The sequence below is a fragment of the Haliotis rufescens genome, unplaced genomic scaffold (assembly GCF_023055435.1).
Source record: "Haliotis rufescens isolate VD_foot unplaced genomic scaffold, xgHalRufe1.0.p SCAF_104, whole genome shotgun sequence".
NCBI lineage: Eukaryota > Metazoa > Mollusca > Gastropoda > Lepetellida > Haliotidae > Haliotis > Haliotis rufescens.
This window is the reverse complement of record NW_025963785.1, coordinates 276,328-294,571: the sequence shown is the minus strand read 5'-3', so window position 1 is coordinate 294,571 and position 18,244 is coordinate 276,328. Positions and strand designations below refer to the sequence as shown.

General features: G+C 38.7%; 1 protein-coding gene across 1 annotated transcript; it reads right to left on the bottom strand.

Annotated features, from left to right (window-relative positions):
* Positions 1-5,042: 5,042 nt before the first annotated feature.
* Positions 5,043-18,091, bottom strand: LOC124131615 (glucosidase 2 subunit beta-like). The gene is made up of 7 exons (XM_046494994.2): positions 18,030-18,091; positions 15,816-16,198; positions 12,885-12,976; positions 12,166-12,305; positions 10,648-10,808; positions 9,323-9,562; positions 5,043-9,045 (listed from the first exon to the last, which is right to left on the bottom strand). Exons 2-7 carry the CDS (start codon positions 16,167-16,169, stop codon positions 8,944-8,946), a joined length of 1,089 nt encoding a protein of 362 aa, XP_046350950.2. The 5' UTR covers positions 16,170-16,198; positions 18,030-18,091; the 3' UTR covers positions 5,043-8,943.
* Between the last annotated feature and the right edge of the window lie 153 nt (positions 18,092-18,244).

The window sequence follows — 18,244 nt, the reverse complement described above, 5'->3', positions numbered from 1 at the left end:
ACACACACATGCTGGTTTCCTAGGGTCTTCCTGTGGGATGATATTTAGGAAATGAAACATTTCAGATCAAAACACACATTTCGAGGAATATAGTAACTCAAAATTATTGTCAGCCAAATAGATAATTCCTCTTATCATACCTCCATGTCAGAATGATGAGATCTGATTGGTCCACGTGATCTTGATAAAATACTGTGTAACCCGCCTTGGAGGGTAATAAATTTCTAAGCAGGGAAATAAATCTCCTACACCCCGCCACGAGCAATAGAGACTGCACATGGATTTCTGAGAGACAAAATAAATCCCTTATGCCCGGCTTCAAAGCAAAAAGATGCATGTTTTTCTGAGTCAATGGAATTAATGTGACATAGCACAAGTTAAACTCAGCTCAATCGAACAGCTGTTTTCTAACAAGTTTGAATTTTTGTTTATTCTTTTACAATGTCACATTAAAACATGTTGGTAAGATAAATTCATTGCAGCAGGGTCACGAGGGGTACAGGGGGTTTTATGCGTTCCTCGTTAGGTTTTATGCCACAAGCCTCACTCGGGGTACATGGTTTTTTTTGCGTCCTGCGTTAGGCTTTATACCACCCGCCTCCGGCTTTTGGCATAAAACCTTAAACAAGGAATGCATAAAACCCCATATACCCCTCATGATTCTGCTACAACTTATATGTTTCCATCAAACAAACTTAGTGCTTCCCCACGAAGTCTGCAACAAACAGATGAGATAATCACATTTAAAGATCTTGTTCTTTATTAAAATCATGTTTCACAACCACACTGTAACAGACAATAAGTCCCACAACCTCGTAACCATCAACATACATGTACGAGGATATATATAAGGCTTGAGATAGATATTCTGTTTCCAGTTTCATTAATATAGAATCATGCTGATATTCAAAGATCAAGAAATTTCCATTATTTTGTCAACAGAATAATTTCGGTCAATAACAGCAAAAAAATCAGAGAAATGAAAATATATTTAATCTAACACACAATTGAGAATCACTTTAATCTTTGGTCCAGAATTGTGAATCACTATTTGGTCCATATTAACTCCCTGTTCAGTAACAACCATATCAATATCTGTATTAATATCTACTATAGATCACACCAGTTTATATTCTTGTTTCACAGATTTCATGGTCAATATGACACAAGGCAGGACAAAATAAGCTATATTGTGAGTTAAATTTCATTAAAAAAGAATTTTAAAAATGTAACAAAAATAAAAGCAAAATGTAGGAAAAATGCATATTTTCAATCAAGAGCCATAGATACTTTCTATCCTTTGCAAGTTTTAGGATAGTGAGTGAGTGAGTTAGTTGGGTTTAACACCACTTTTAACAGTATTGCAGCCGTGCCCCCAGTTTTAGGATAGACTTATCCATACAACAAGAACATAAACTGGTCATAAAACAGGTTAAGGATCACCTGATAGTAATATTAAAGAATCAGGTGATCTGAACTTTTTGTGTGTAGAATATGAGAACAATACTGGTGTAGTGGAATGTCATCTTGCATAGATTTACTCTCTTGCTTGGGATCTTGTGCTCACAAGGAATATACATGAATACAATATGTAAATATTGTTTAGTTTGGGCCAAATTATGGATTCATAGTTAAGGTTTGCAAAGGTTCAAAACATTTACACCGTTCTAGTGGTATTAGCGTACATAACTAGACTTCTAGTGGTATTAGCGTACATAAGTAGACTTGATGACTACTGAATAAAAGGGAGGTAAAATGGATTTCAATGTTGCATTAAAGATTATTTCACGTATATAGCAACATGCTTATGTCGATGTTATATCGCCAGCCCACATACATATGTTAAAGATGGATACGCCACTCAGGCAGCAGGGTAACAACAAGTACCATTGTTTAACATCTTTTGGTATAATGTGACCAGGAGATCAATACACTGACTTTCCGCTTCTCCGGGAGTTTGTTTCAAGGCATCTATAGTGGTAATCTGACCATGGTTGTTGTAAATAACGGTGAGTTGTCAATATACCGAGCACTTCACATACGATTTCACCAAAATTATTTTAAACATTATTATAATTATTGAATGAAATTTTGAATAAAACATAAGTCCAGCTAAACAATGAACAATTTTTTTATAACCAGATATTATAATAATAGGATTAAAATGCGTACTTGAGTTCAGATTTGTTACGTGATCGCGGTGATCAGCTGATAATGTTTTCTGAGATGGGGGAAAACATCAAGTCATTGGAAATCTTTATTTAAAATGTTAGTAAATATGGGAGCAATGCTTTACCGCGCACTATAACCGTGTTAGCACTATATTGAAGAGCACAACAACAAGGGAACACTGTGCATCCGCATTGTACCACATTGGAATGCCATACAGCAGATAAACATGACAGAAATAAGTGAGCAGCTATAATTCACCACCTGAATCTCCCTGCCCAAAACATGTATAACAACAAATTATGAAGAAAAACAAGAAACAACTATAAAGCAAAGTCATTCATCACTTACATACACATCAAAACTTGTTTGTTTGTTGGTTAATGATGCACTCAGCAGTATTCCAGCTACATGATGGCAGCCTGTAAATAATCCAGTCAATCCAGTGATTGATATTATGAGCAATGGTCCATGTCATTGGGGTAAAATAACACACAATCAACAAGTTTTTGAGTCTGAACACTCAATCCATTAAGTCGCCTCTAATGGCCAGCATAGGTTACTTGGCACTTATTCTTAACCAGATTCTGCATGGTGGCTTCAGGGGGTTTTCAATTAATCATACAGAAATGGGGCACTTGTTCCCAGGTTTTGTCATATCTATGATATAGGCATAATAGGTCAATGACATCTTAGTTTGGAGATACAACAACATATACCCTTAAGCGTAGGATGATCTTGTCCTTTGCACATGTGCATTTTAGCAATTCTCAATGCTGATTGGTCACTTGAACCATATGACATCACATTGCTTCATTATTAAAACATATGATGTGATTCTCATCCATTATTCATGACGTCAGACATTGATCACATTATGCCATCTGAATAACAAACTGCCTTCAGTGAAGTTTCTCTGTAAGGTAGACATTTCACATGTTTTTCTTCATTTTCACTCTTAAAATGTCATTATGTATAGAATAACCTACTCACAAGTGGGAATTACGAATTACCTGTCTCTCAGAATGACTGCTGGGGATTAACACCAACCATTCACTAACAACAGATAATCCATAAGACCTTATACCTCGATGGTTATTCTCTACATATCCGCTGACCCTGACTACTGTAGTCGACGTAATAAGTGCCCCGCTCTAATAAGTGCCCACGGCGATATTTGCTAATATATTGGCTAGTGAACGATCACAATTAGCACCCCTTCCGATTGATCAATGTCCACTTATTTATTTGTATATAATACTGTATTAATACACACTCGTGTGTTATATGCACTCTTATTTATGGGCAATTAAATTCTGGAAAATATATCTGTCGTGTATAAATATGCACAGACTTTTCTCTTGTATCATTTCAGGCTGTCAGCATAAACCACAAAATTTACGATGTCTCCACTCTGGTTTTTTTCTCAACAAAATTATATTCTAATAAGAGCCCCCTCTTTCTAATTTTGAGAGCACCCTTGGCGCTTGTTACGTCAAATACGTTAATCTTACAAGCACTGGTCCATTCATTCCACTGAATGTACACTATCAAACGTACATGTAAATTTAATTGTTACAAATTAATAAAAAGACCAAGCACTCTAAAAAGTATGACATTCATTTCAATGTTTTCTTACTGCTTTGTCCAACAGACTGCGCAAGCAGTTTTGTGTACAAATTCGTTGTATAATTCATCTATTTTATCCTTTGGTGTGCAATTTTGACATTCATATTTCTATGGACACATCTTAGTTTTTGGAAGTCCTGTGTGTCATATGGAAGCAGTGATACATTACAATTTTCCGACAGGTAATCACGTAAATAACATCTAAGGGACTGCTCATTTATTTATGGGGGTGGTTGGGTCAGAGGGGAGGAATAACCCGTAAATATCAGGGGAGTGGCACCGCAAAATATGACAGTCTCAAGGACAGAGTCATAAAAAAATACACTTATTTGGGAGGGTCACGAAAAATTAACATTCTAAAAAAAAATATATAGATATATATTTGTCATTTGGGGAAGGTCATGAAACAATGTACAAGGTCATGGGTAGGGTCATCCAAAATATGTCAAGCATCAGCAGAGGGTGATTATTTCTCAGTTCATTTTAAGTACAAAAACCTTGGAAAAAACCCACCGCCCTGTATGAATTGACTTGTCCCAAATTACATCTTGTCATTGCTATCCTTACTCCAGCCATTGCTATTCTGTTACCACAGGATCCCTACTCATACCACACCACCCTGCCAGATATAACACAGGTCCACTGTAACACAAACATCAGTTTCCAGTAACAAACAGATGTAAATAGTCATACTGCCGAGAGACTTGTTGTTTACACCTTCACCAATCTATGAAGAAACAACATATATCAGTTTTAAGTACAGTTAACAAGAATTACATATCTCACAAAATAACATAAAAATAAATGCGAAAAAATAAAAAACAAAGGTCAAATTTGGATTAAAATTTATCCAAAATTTGACAAACTCACCATTATTGAAAGCAAGTTTCACCTATTTTCAAGAGCATTAATTTACCATTTTCAAAATTCTTATTCATATAAGACTCGCAAAATATAGATCATTCTGCAGGCACACTCTTGGACATGTATGTCCTTTCTCTGAAACAGCATAACACAACATCTCACCCTCACATGCTTGTCACAACTTGACAAGCTGTTAAAGGGAGATAACCCTTGTCAAACTGAGTTAACTGAATAATCTCTAATAGAATAGAGGCTAAGTAGCTCATGGCTATATGAATAAGTTTAGAAAAATAAAATATTGTCAGCTAATCTTTTCAGGTTAACCCTGATCAAACTTTGACCTCCCAGTTATAATGAAGGATGCGTTTGTTCTTTAACCAATCAGATGTAAGCTTTTTTAACATGACTCTGCTCCATTTGTTTACCACCTTGATTTAGAAAATTTTATTTTAACAAAAGAAACCAACAAAATCACAAATATGTCTTCGATGGTACTCTCCTTAGGAGTGTAAATGCTCTGGGTGACATAAAGATGGAAACAATCTCTACTACAAGAGTATGGCACAGTCATTATTATTTACATTCGGAACTGGGTGTTGAAGTTTGTTTTCACTGAATGCTTTGTTCATGCAAATGTAACTTTAGAAGACTCAGTGCTGACTGGCTTATTAAAAGTTCAACTGAAGCTAGCTTTTTATGAAGGGGTTGTCAGATCTTCATGCGCTATGCAGAGAGGTATTGTATTGGGGCAAATATATTTAATTTTAATTTATCTGAATGAGATTGTTTTTTTTATTTTGGAGTATCATAAAACATATAACTGACACATCTAATCTGATTTGATATGTACAATGCCAACAGATCATCGGGACAAGTGTACTGAAAAAATGTCAGTGTGACAATATATATAAACTAAACAAAGAGATCATGAAATATTTCTATATACAGTACACATTCAAAGAAACTCAGTCTTCGCTACAAAAAATATTCCCAAAAATATTCATGATCTGACTTTTTTGTTCAGTATATGTAATAATGTCATAGTGGCGTAATTATCAAACAATGGGAGGACATCCATACTAAACAATGGGATGACATGTCATTACCAAACAGTGGGATGACATTACTTTTTGTTGTGTCTGTCTGAAGAAAATGACCACAAATCACAACATTATTTATGGAGTGCTGAGCTTATGACACCCTATTGACACCAACAGATGAGACGCACAAATCATGAAATATCAAACAATAGTAATCATTGTTAATAATTCTAAGAATACTACCTCTACTCAATCCCTGCCATAACTAAAATTTTCAGAACACTGTCAATCACACAATTAGTTGTCCCCATGTAGTCTCGTAACTGCCCAAGCCATGACGTCATGATGGCTGCAACATCAAATTTATCACTCATCTACTACTAGAGGTAGATAAATTGGGGAGGGAGTACTTCGGATGTAATAGAGGTATTATTCTTAGAATTATTAACCGAACTATTGTTCGATAATTCTTACAAAACTTCTACCTCTATTACATATCTGCCAGAATAAACCAGAGGGACCCCCTAGGGATCTAGTAACTCCCTGTGTAATTGACAGCAATCCTCTTCTGGAAACCATTATTTACTAATTCTAATCCTACTGAGATAATTTCCTCTGAAATTCCCCTTGAGGACATGAAAATCAGAAATGTGTCAAGAATCAGTCAAATATGTGATATTTTCACTAGATTTACCATTATATTTGCTGATCATGATCGTTATAAATTGGATTTGTGACCTTAAATACCGGCGATTATTTCACTTCCGGTTATGACGTACCGCTTGTTGTACCCCCGACTCGGATGGAATGAATCCTTCCCGGAGGGGACAAACTTCTTAGGAGGCTGTTTGGAAGATGAAGATTTGTAGTCCCTGGGACGTTTCTAAGGCTTTGACGATCCGTGGGCTTTAGCAGCTAAGTTGATAGTTGAAGTTTGGAATCGTTCTGCAGCAGTGTCTTGTCTCACTTCATCTATCACGTGGCCCAATTGTCCGTTGAATGTTGTGGTTGCTGATATAGGTTGTGATTTTATTAACCCTCTTGGTCTGATTAGAAAGGTAGTTGTTCATCATGCTTGGGCTTAAGTAGACTGTCAGACATGTTGTCTACAACTTTTCCAGGGTAATGTCCGATGGATATGTTGAGACGATGTAGGAGCATGACATCCCCCATATTCTGACATCTGGGGTGGCTCATTCTGTGTCACAGGAGGTTGGAGTACAGGCATAAGATGGTAGAGTTCATCTATTAGCTCTACGAAGGTGTAACTTTCGGTGTAGTCCCGCTGGGATGAGTCATCAGCCTGATCTTCGTACTCCGCCTCTGCCTCTGAGTGACCTTGGGTACCTTCAGGGATGGGGTGGGGGTTGGGTAATCATAGGGATTGGTCCTCCTCCGGTGTCCATGATTCCGGTATCATTAATCCCTGTGCGGCTTGCGATGGTCCGTGGGTAACGGTAGCCGTGCGGTGGCTGACGGGTCGGTAGAACGGTTGACTGGACAATCCCATGGGGTCCGTGCGGCTGGCTTGGAAGCTGCCGGTTGATGAAAATCATATTGTAACCCAGTGGCTGGCCGGTCAGCGCACGGCTGGTCCTTCTTCTAACGGACGGCTGGCTGGATGATTGGTTAGTCGGTCGGTCAGCTAGGTAGCCATGGGTGTCTTGTCTTTATTACAAGTAGTGCCTTTAGAGATGTAATAGAGGTAGAAGTTTCGTAAGAGTTATCTCCAGTTCAAGCAAAATGACCAACTTATTGGATAAGACTGGACATAAAACACATATTTACACAGTCTGTCATCCTGAATACATGTTGCACAAAAACACTGATAAAAATATTATTATATCATCTTTAGAAGATCCAAAATATACTCTCACAAAAATCGAAGTTTGTTAGCATATGAAAGAATACAAAGAACATCTGTTATTGACAACCTAGGTCAACATAGTCTCATGTCAGCTGCAAAATATGGTAAGTCAGCATTGTTTCATGTCAGCTGCACACTATGATAGGTCAGCTGCACACTATGATATGTCAACTGCACACTATGATATGTCAGCTGCACACTATGGAATGTCAACTGCACACTATGGTAGGTCAGCTGCACACTATGGAATGTCAACTGCACACTATGGTATGTCAGCTGCACACTATGATATGTCAGCTGCACACTATGATATGTCAGCTGCACACTATAGTATGTCAGCTGCACACTATGGTATGTCAGCTGCACACTATGATATGTCAGCTGCACACTATGGTATGTGTGCTGCACACTATGGTAGGTCAGCTGCACACTATGGTATGTCAGCTGCACACTATGGAATGTCAACTGCACACTATGGTATGTCAGCTGCACACTATGATATGTCAGCTGCACACTATGATATGTCAGCTGCACACTATGGTATGTCAGCTGCACACTATAGTATGTCAGCTGCACACTATGGTATGTCAGCTGCACACTATGATATGTCAGCTGCACACTATGGTATGTGTGCTGCACACTATGGTAGGTCAGCTGCACACTATGGTATGTCAGCTGCACACTATGATATGTCAGCTGCACACTATGGTAGGTCAGCTGCACACTATGGTAGGTCAGCTGCACACTGTGGTAGGTCAGCTGCACACTGTGGTAGGTCAGCTGCACACTATGGTTTGTCAGCTGCACATTATGGTAGGTCAGCTGCACACTATGGTATGTATGCTGCACACTATGGTAGGTCAGCTGCACACTATGGTATGTATGCTGCACACTATGGTATGTCAGCTGCACACTATGGTATGTCAGCTGCACACTATGGTATGTCAGCTGCACGCTATGGTATGTCAGCTGCACACTATGGTATGTCAGCTGCACGCTATGGTATGTCAGCTGCACACTATGGTAGGTCAGCTGCACACTATGGTATGTATGCTGCACACTATGGTAGGTCAGCTGCACACTATGGTAGGTCAGCTGCACACTATGGTAGGTCAGCTGCACACTATGGTATGTCAGCTGCACAATATGATATGTCAGCTGCACACTATGGTATGTCAGCTGCACACTATGGTATGTCAGCTGCACACTATGGTAGGTCAGCTGCACACTATGGAATGTCAACTGCACACTATGGTAGGTCAGCTGCACACTATGATATGTCAGCTGCACACTATGGTAGGTCAGCTGCACACTATGGTAGGTCAGCTGCACACTATGGTAAGTCAGCTCACACTATGGTATGCCATTTCTATGTCAGCTGCAAGCAGCTGGAGTGCTGAATGTAGCAGAGTAAGAACATCGTTCTTTTTCCACCATCTTCACAATATGATCCTTAACACCACAGAAGAAATGGATCTGAAAATAGAAAACATCAGTTTAGAGGATAATAATATGTACTGAGAAAAAACAATTTTAGAAATGAAATATAAGTTTGATTGTTCCCATACGAAGCATGTGATATGTTCATCTGCTTATTTTGTGCATTACTTGCTTGTTATTGGTGTGAGAATCTACATCCAAACCATGATACAGCTGCAACGATCAAGTCATTTATACTATCTTGTCATTATCTAACCCCCAAATATGTCCTATCTTTTTTGTTTTGTAATGTCTGATTTACCCCCAATCCTACCTTAGTTTTTCTAGCATGATTCAATGGACAGAGATTGGCGTCCCCCTCTGCCATGACCAGCACATAGTCTCCAGGCTTCTGTTTCTCCCACCTCGGTCGCTTCCCCAGGGAGATGCGGGGGTGGGGGAACTTCTGCTGGGTAACGGATGAGAAGGGGCAGATAGTGTACTCATACTCTGTGGTATGGTGCTCGAAACACTGTTGTGCCAGCTGGTAGAACACCCCCTCCGGACCATACTCCTGCAAGCAGACAAGGAGTCAGTAGATAGGACAGTGGGAAGTTTGTAGGTGGTGTTTGCAGTGACCAGAGACTACATTCAATTAAAATACCATTCAAATAGTTAACAATCACATTTTGTTCGAGTTTTGTACTGTATCTTTTCATTTCTCTGATCCATGAATAATAAAGCAGTTGTTTCATTTGGTCACTCTGACTGCATTTCATTCCCTCATGTCAATGTAGGGGGCACGGGTGGCCCAGTCGTCTAAGGCGCCGTGATTCGCTGTGCAGAGTTGCGTCCCTTGGGCACGCTAGAAACCTATGATTGTGGGTTTGAATCCTGGTTCGCCCCGATTATGTTTCTAGGTTTGTCAGCACCATACCCGTGCTCGTGGGTTTCACCGAAGTGGTAAACGTCTGAGACCTGCATCACTTCGGGCTTTCCTCCCACATTAAGCTGACACGCCGTGATATAACTGGAATAATGTTAAAAGCGGCTTTAAACCCAACCCACTCACTCACTCACTCATGTTAATGTAATGAGCGAATCAGGCAGACTAAACAAATGTGATGGACTGGAGTAGCTGCCCTTTGATGAATTACGATTACCCTCGCAGGCAGAATGGTGGAAAGTTATTTTTGTGCTTTAAAAAACTTACCTTAAAAACTTGAAGGGCAGTTGCCCTTTAACCTGTATGGTAATTACAGCATTGTACTTTCATTTGTAATTTGGAAGTTAATGAGATACAATTTGGAAGCAATCTTTTGAAATGTGTGTCAATTATCTCAAAACCCACTGTTTGATTTGGACAAATGTAGAAAAGAGAGTGCCTCTAACATTTGGTTAATAAGTAATAATTAGTACCAATTAGTGCCAGGATAACCAAGATGGCTTTGTGTATTGGTCACAATAATTTCAGATAACATGATGGGTGGCAAGCAAACATTAGGCAGGGCTGGGTAACCAAATTCAATAATTTATGTTTGGCCAAATATTAACATGGTCTCCACAAATGGCTTAAAATATAACTGGCAAGAAAATATTTTCCAACCATGACATTGGTGTGAAGGTGCCATGGTGACGTAGCACCATGTCATTGCCCACCTGTCTCTGCGATGCGGGAAGTGACTTGGCCAGGTCGACATACTTCCTCCTCAGCCTCTGTCCCTTGTGCTTGATCTGTTCCTCCTTGCCGCGGAGATGCACAATCTTCTCACAGTGGTTGCCACACGGAGACTGGTAGACGTGCTTCTCCTGAGATTCCTCTATAAGGGACAATGTGAGTGAGTTGGGTGTAAGACTGGGAGTATTTCAATGGCATCAAGGCCTGTATGTCAGCTACATGTCAGCCTATCAGTGAGTCTGTATATTTCCAGTCAGTCTAGACATTGTAGTCATGTCTATGTAAAAAGAAGATGTTACAGTGAACTTCTACATTAACCTACATCAGACCTGCATCTGCAGAGACAGCCTCTGTGGTCTTGTGGTAGAGCGTCCACCCGGAGAATAGATGGTCGGGGGTACGATCCCTGGCCATGTCATACCAAAGGATGCTAAAAGATTGTAAACGTTGTAACACTGCCTGGCTTGGCATTAAGGGGCAAAAACAAGGATGGGATAGGAAACATGAAAGATTACCAGGACAGAAAGAATATTACATGACACATGATTAGCCAGCAGTTATTTTGAGTACTGTTTACAATACTGGTATGTTGCATGACAGATCACAGCTAACAAAGTCAGGTGGCCAATCTTGTGTCCCACCACATTTACCTGGGTGGCGTTGTACAAAGCGATCTTAGCGCTAAGGTGATCGTAACTCCCATACCATAACATAGACTTACTACAGTCGTAGCGCTAAGGTTGTTTTGTACAATGGCACCCTGGGTAGTATATCCCATACCAGCCCTACCAGACACTTCTTGGTAACATTCTTTCCAATAATCCGATATGACTCACCTGTCAAGTGCATGTGTTCTGGAAGCTGACAGCCGGGTACCAGGGTAATATATTCCATACCAGCCCTACCAGACACTTCTTGGTAACATTCTTTCCACTATAACTCACCCATCAAGTGCATGTGTTCTGGAAGCTGACAGCCAGGTACCAGGGTAATATATCCCATACCAGCCCTGTCTGACACTTCTTGGTAACATTCTTTCCACTATAACTCACCCATCAAGTGCATGTGTTCTGGAACCTTGTGGCCAGGTACCAGGGTAATATATCCCATACCAGCCCTGTCTGACACTTCTTGGTAACATTCTTTCCACTATAACTCACCCATCAAGTGCATGTGTTCTGGAACCTTGTGGCCAGGTACCAGGGTAATATATCCCATACCAGCCCTACCAGACACTTCTTGGTAACATTCTTTCCACTATAACTCACCCATCAAGTGCATGTGTTCTGGAACCTTGTGGCCAGGTACCAGGGTAATATATCCCATACCAGCCCTACCAGACACTTCTTGGTAACATTCTTTCCAATAATCCGATATGACTCACCTGTCAAGTGTGTGTGTTCTGGAAGCTGATGGACATGTACCAGGGTAATATATCCCATACAAACCTACCAGACACTTCTTGGTAACATTCTTTCCAATAATCCGATATGACTCACCTGTCAAGTGCATGTGCTTTGGTACCTTGTGGCCGCTCCACTCATCACTGCCGTCACAACAGTCACATATCCCATCATTCACTCTGCTTCCTGGCACAAACTGCACATCTTCGTGGGGAATTTGGTACGTGCAGTAGAATCTGTAAAACATATATATACACAGGTACCATATTTACTGCATTAACCTCTGTGTTCTCATGTTTCAAATAATAATAGATTCAAGTACCCCTTCATAAGAAGACACATAAAAAAGTCCTCCCCATATGAAGTTTTCAGAAGCTTAACTTTGTAAAACAAAGTAGAAAATGAAATTTTTAATAAAGAGCTGTGTTTGTTGCTTAACGCCATACTCACAAATATTCAAGTCAACAACATTTAAGTTTCATTGACATTTGAACCAAGTTTGATCTTTATAACAAATTTAACATGTTGCGTATTGTCTTAATAAGCACACAGCTTTGTCAATCTCCTAAGCACCCAGGATGACTTAATAGTGAATATGCTATATCAGGCTATGGTGCATCTGTAATGGAGTGAGCTGCAGCCTAAAATATCATTTATTCATATATGTGAAACATTTTTACAAACAGAAGAGCACCTCTTTTCAGACAGATAAATTCAACATCTTACTAATCCAAGGAGTCCTAACATTCTGATTAGGCATTCGAACAAAGTAGACTAATGTAAAAGCAATCAATCCAATTCCTCATCCCCCTCACCTGGAGTCTGGACACGCTGAAGTTCCCGGTTCATCGCTGGAGTCTTCGCAGTCGCAGTAGTCATCATTCACATGCTCCCATGGAATCTCACTCTGAAACCACCATAATTACATCACGATTCCGTCATGGCACTCACAAGAAAATTATTACATCTTCTTGAGAACTATCATGGTTGGTAAGTGGGAAAATTTTTATTTTTTTTATTTTTAAAAGCAATCTCAATATGTTCCCATGCATGCAGTGTTAGTTATGCATGTCTCATTATTTTACTAATAGTAACTTACGCCCATGCAGTTTAACCTATCATATGCACACAGTTAAGCATGTCTCATTATTTTACCAATAGTAACTTACGCCCATGCAGTTTAACCTATCATATGCACACAGTTAAGCATGTCACATTATTTTACCCATAGTAACTTACGCCCATGCAGTTAAACCTATCATATGCACACAGTTATGCATGTCTCATTATTTTACCAATAGTAACTTACGCCCATGCAGTTTAACATATCATATTCACACAGTTAGGCATGTCTCATTATTTTACCAATAGTAACTTACGCCCATGCAGTTTAACCTATCATATGCACACAGTTAAGCACGTCTCATTATTTTACCAATAGTAACTTACGCCAATGCAGTTTAACCTATCATATGCACACAGTTAAGCACGTCTCATTATTTTACCAATAGTAACTTACGCCCATGCAGTTTAACCTATCATATGCACACAGTTAAGCATGTCTCATTATTTTACCAATAGTAACTTACGCCCATGCAGTTTAACCTATCATATGCACACAGTTAAGCACGTCTCATTATTTTACCAATAGTAACTTACGCCAATGCAGTTTAACCTATCATATGCACACAGTTAAGCACGTCTCATTATTTTACCAATAGTAACTTACGCCCATGCAGTTTAACCTATCATATGCACACAGTTAAGCATGTCTCATTATTTTACCAATAGTAACTTACGCCAATGCAGTTTAACCTATCATATGCACACAGTTAAGCACGTCTCATTATTTTACCAATAGTAACTTACGCCCATGCAGTTTAACCTATCATATGCACACAGTTAAGAATGTCTCATTATTTTACCAATAGTAACTTAAGCCAATGCAGTTTAACCTATCATATGCACACAGTTATGCATGTCTCATTATTTTACTAATAGTAACTTACGCCCATGCAGTTTAACCATCATACATGTATGCACACAGTTAAGCATGTCTCATTATTTTACCCATTGTAACTTACGCCCATGCAGTTTAACCTATCATATGCACACAGTTATGCATGTCTCATTATTTTACTAATAGTAACTTACGCCCATGCAGTTTAACCTATCATATGCACACAGTTAAGCATGTCTCATTATTTTACCAATAGTAACTTACGCCCATGCAGTTTAACCATCATACATGTATGCACACAGTTAAGCATGTCTCATTATTTTACCCATTGTAACTTACGCCCATGCAGTTTAACCTATCATATGCACACAGTTATGCATGTCTCATTATTTTACTAATAGTAACTTACGCCCATGCAGTTTAACATATCATATGCACACAGTTATGCATGTCTCATTATTTTACCAATAGTAACTTACGCCCATGCAGTTTAACCTATCATATGCACACAGTTATGCATGTCTCATTATTTTACCAATAGTAACTCACGCCCATGCAGTTTAACCATCATACATGTATGCACACAGTTATGCATGTCTCATTATTTTACTAATAGTAACTTACGCCCATGCAGTTTAACCTATCATATGCACACAGTTATGCATGTCTCATTATTTTACTAATAGTAACTTACGCCCATGCAGTTTAACCTATCATATGCACACAGTTATGCATGTCTCATTATTTTACCAATAGTAACTTACACCATTGCAGTTTAACCTATCATATGCACACAGTTAAGCATGTCTCATTATTTTACTAATAGTAACTCACGCCCATGCAGTTTAACCATCATACATGTATGCACACAGTTATGCATGTCTCATTATTTTACTAATAGTAACTTACGCCCATGCAGTTTAACATATCATATGCACACAGTTAAGCATGTCACATTATTTTACTAATAGTAACTTAAGCCCATGCAGTTTAACCTATCATATGCACACAGTTATGCATGTCTCATTATTTTACTAATAGTAACTTACGCCCATGCAGTTTAACCTATCATACATGTATGCACACAGTTAAGCATGTCTCATTATTTTACCCATTGTAACTTACGCCCATGCAGTTTAACCTATCATATGCACACAGTTATGCATGTCTCATTATTTTACTAATAGTAACTTACGCCCATGCAGTTTAACCTATCATATGCACACAGTTAAGCATGTCTCATTATTTTACCAATAGTAACTTACACCAATGCAGTTTAACCTATCATATGCACACAGTTAAGCATGTCTCATTATTTTACCAATAGTAACTTACGCCCATGCAGTTTAACCTATCATATGCACACAGTTATGCATGTCTCATTATTTTACTAATAGTAACTTACGCCAATGCAGTTTAACATATCATATGCACACAGTTAAGCATGTCTCATTATTTTACTAATAGTAACTTACGCCCATGCAGTTTAACCTATCATATGCACACAGTTAAACATGTCTCATTATTTTACCAATAGTAACTTACGCCCATGCAGTTTAACCTATCATATCCACACTCATTTCTGGTTACATTTGCATTTGGCAGAATAAAAGAAAAAGTGCTTTTCAGATTTTTTTGGTAACTTTTTATTTTCCGGGGTTGGAGCAATCCATAGACCAATTAAGAAAATGTGTTGCCTTGAGATACATGTACATGACATCCCAACATTTGAGAGTAGATTTAACATGTGCCAAGAAAGTCTAAATTCTAATGTCCATGTGTTTACCTTTGTTTTAATGCAGGTGAACATGTATCGGTCATTTGGTTTGAACAGGTGTGCAACATCAACGTGAACACCACGTGGCAGATCATCCTGTATCACATTCCTGTGGTTGCCAGTTTTTTTTGATTTTGTAAACAATTCTCTGTCTTTGTCAGGATAGTGTATCCCTGTGCTCCTGCCATTGTTGTGTTTGCTTCCATACAGGCCACTCTCCCCCTGCTGCTGCCGGAAGATGTTCAGCTTCAACAAGGAGAACAGCTGCATCAGACAGAACACCAGCACAACCGCAGCAAGCACAGCTAGAGTTTGCTTCTTCCGATGACACACGATACGTTTGTTAAACAGTTGAAGAGCCATTTTTGGTACATTCTCAGGATTGTCCTCACCTACATCATGAAAAAAAGATAGGAAATGTGACTTGTCAACAGTCACAATTATAGCCATGTTAATTATAATATCTACAGCTGTTTCTCTTAACTTCTTGTATAACCTCTCAACAAAGCCAAACCATATTTTATATATTTCGGGGGGGGGGGGGGGTAAGAAAAAGGAAACAGATTTTTTTTTTCTGATTTTACTTTGATTTTGTACTTGACATGTAGTCAATCCTTGTAAAACAATTCAATCAAATCTTTATGCATGACACTGAGGGGATTAAGTACATGGTGACAGTGTCACTGTTGTTGGTGACTATACTCAAGACAACAAATTATTGTTGATAGTTTCATTTGGTGAAACACTGCATGGCAAATAAACACTGTAGTATTTATTATAACGCCTATACAGTCCCTTGACATAAACAATTCACTACTGTATCTTGGTCTTGAACGAGATGTGGAATTATTTTGACTTTAGATGATAAGATGAAATACTGATACTCAGGTGAAAGGGGGGTCATCCACCAAATGTCATTCAAATCAGATCCTACACTTTCATATGATATCTCTCTGCTTGAAGATCTGAGGACACCTGTTGATTTTTCTTATCAGCCAATCAGGTTTGAGGCTTCTAAATTTTCAATACGAGTGAGTGATGCGTTTACACGAGCATACTTGATTTTTGTATCTCGAAAGCACGACAAAATCTGAATGTAGATAAACATAAAGCTGCATAATTTTGTTGTTGTTATACACCCTGTCATTACTGAATGACAGGGTTGTCAGGTAGCCTTGTGCTTAAAGCGTTCGCTCGTCACGCTGAAGACCCGGGTTCGATTCCAGACATGGGTACAATGTGTGAAGCCCATTTCTAGCTGCGTAAAACCATACTCACTCACTCATACACTACTGAGTGACATGGCGTCTTCATCCTACAGGGAGTACCATCAAAGAAATACTTATGTTCTGTGTTGGTTTTTTTTGTACAAATCAAAATTTCTGAATCAAGGTAGTAAAGAAATGAAGTCAAATCATTTTAGAAAGCTGACATCCGATTGGCTCAAGAACCCATGCATCCTTCATTTTGATTGGGTGGTCAAAGTTTGCTTAGGGCTCATCTGTTTCTGGTTTGTGTTGGCCTGTATTTTCAATATCAGTTCAGATAATTCAACTGGTCAGGATGACACAGTTGTGTCATCTATATCTACAATCTATAATTAGTTCCCTGTGTTTGAAATCATATATCTTATTGGCTAAGAAATCATTCTTGAAATCTGTTCTAGAGGCCTGTCGCAAATTGTCTTATGTAGAGACTTCCGCCCGTATCCCCCCTCGAAAAGTTGTATATGAATGCATTGCCTCTCAATCTTTTTAGGCATATATATTTTTGAGGGGGGGATACGGGCGGAAGTCTTACCCTATTTACTTGTTAACTGTATCGTAATTAATCCATCGCATAGTGCGGTAACCCACATGCCAATCTCGTCATTTATTATTTTCAATGAACACTGTAAATTCCACGATCTAATCTTGTCTTGAAAATTTTACCACGGAAACACTAATCTGTAATCATTATAAATCAGGTCATGCTCAAACCGCGAAGGGGTCATGTCTAGACTCTTAGACCCTACTGCGATTCTCGGCTATCTCAATCTAGTCTTTGTTATCACTCGGTTAAGGTACTGATAATAGTGATATGTGCCTTACAAACTTTAGGCCCTAATTCCTAATTTTCTTTTCAGCATGGAAGTTGCCATGTCAAATCTAGGCCCAAATCTTATTCATTATATATCCAGATTTTCATTCTTTCATTTCAAGAAATAAAAGAATAAGTCTTTACTTGTGTTTAGTTCGACGTCTTCATATCCCTGCTCCGGGATGAAATAGTAGTCGCCATTTTGAATGCGGTACAAGTCACATGACATTTCGGTGTTACAATTAATCACGTGACATGTTTTTGTGCTTATTATACAGGCCCTACTTTGTAAAATTAATACCAAAATCACCACGAATGATTATTTATATTGACCGTTAGCTATGATGGTTTTGTTTAAA

What these genes read in the sequence shown, in the direction of transcription:
- LOC124131615 (XM_046494994.2), bottom strand. Translation starts at nt 16,169, where the DNA reads ATGGCTCTTCAACTGTTTAACAAACGTATCGTGTGTCATCGGAAGAAG. An exon ending in AAAGCACATGCACTTGACAG is followed by an intron (nt 10,809 to 12,165) that starts GTGAGTCATATC and finishes TGTCCCTTATAG; the next exon opens with AGGAATCTCAGGAGAAGCAC. An exon ending in ATCATGCTAGAAAAACTAAG is followed by an intron (nt 9,046 to 9,322) that starts GTAGGATTGGGG and finishes TTCTATTTTCAG; the next exon opens with ATCCATTTCTTCTGTGGTGT.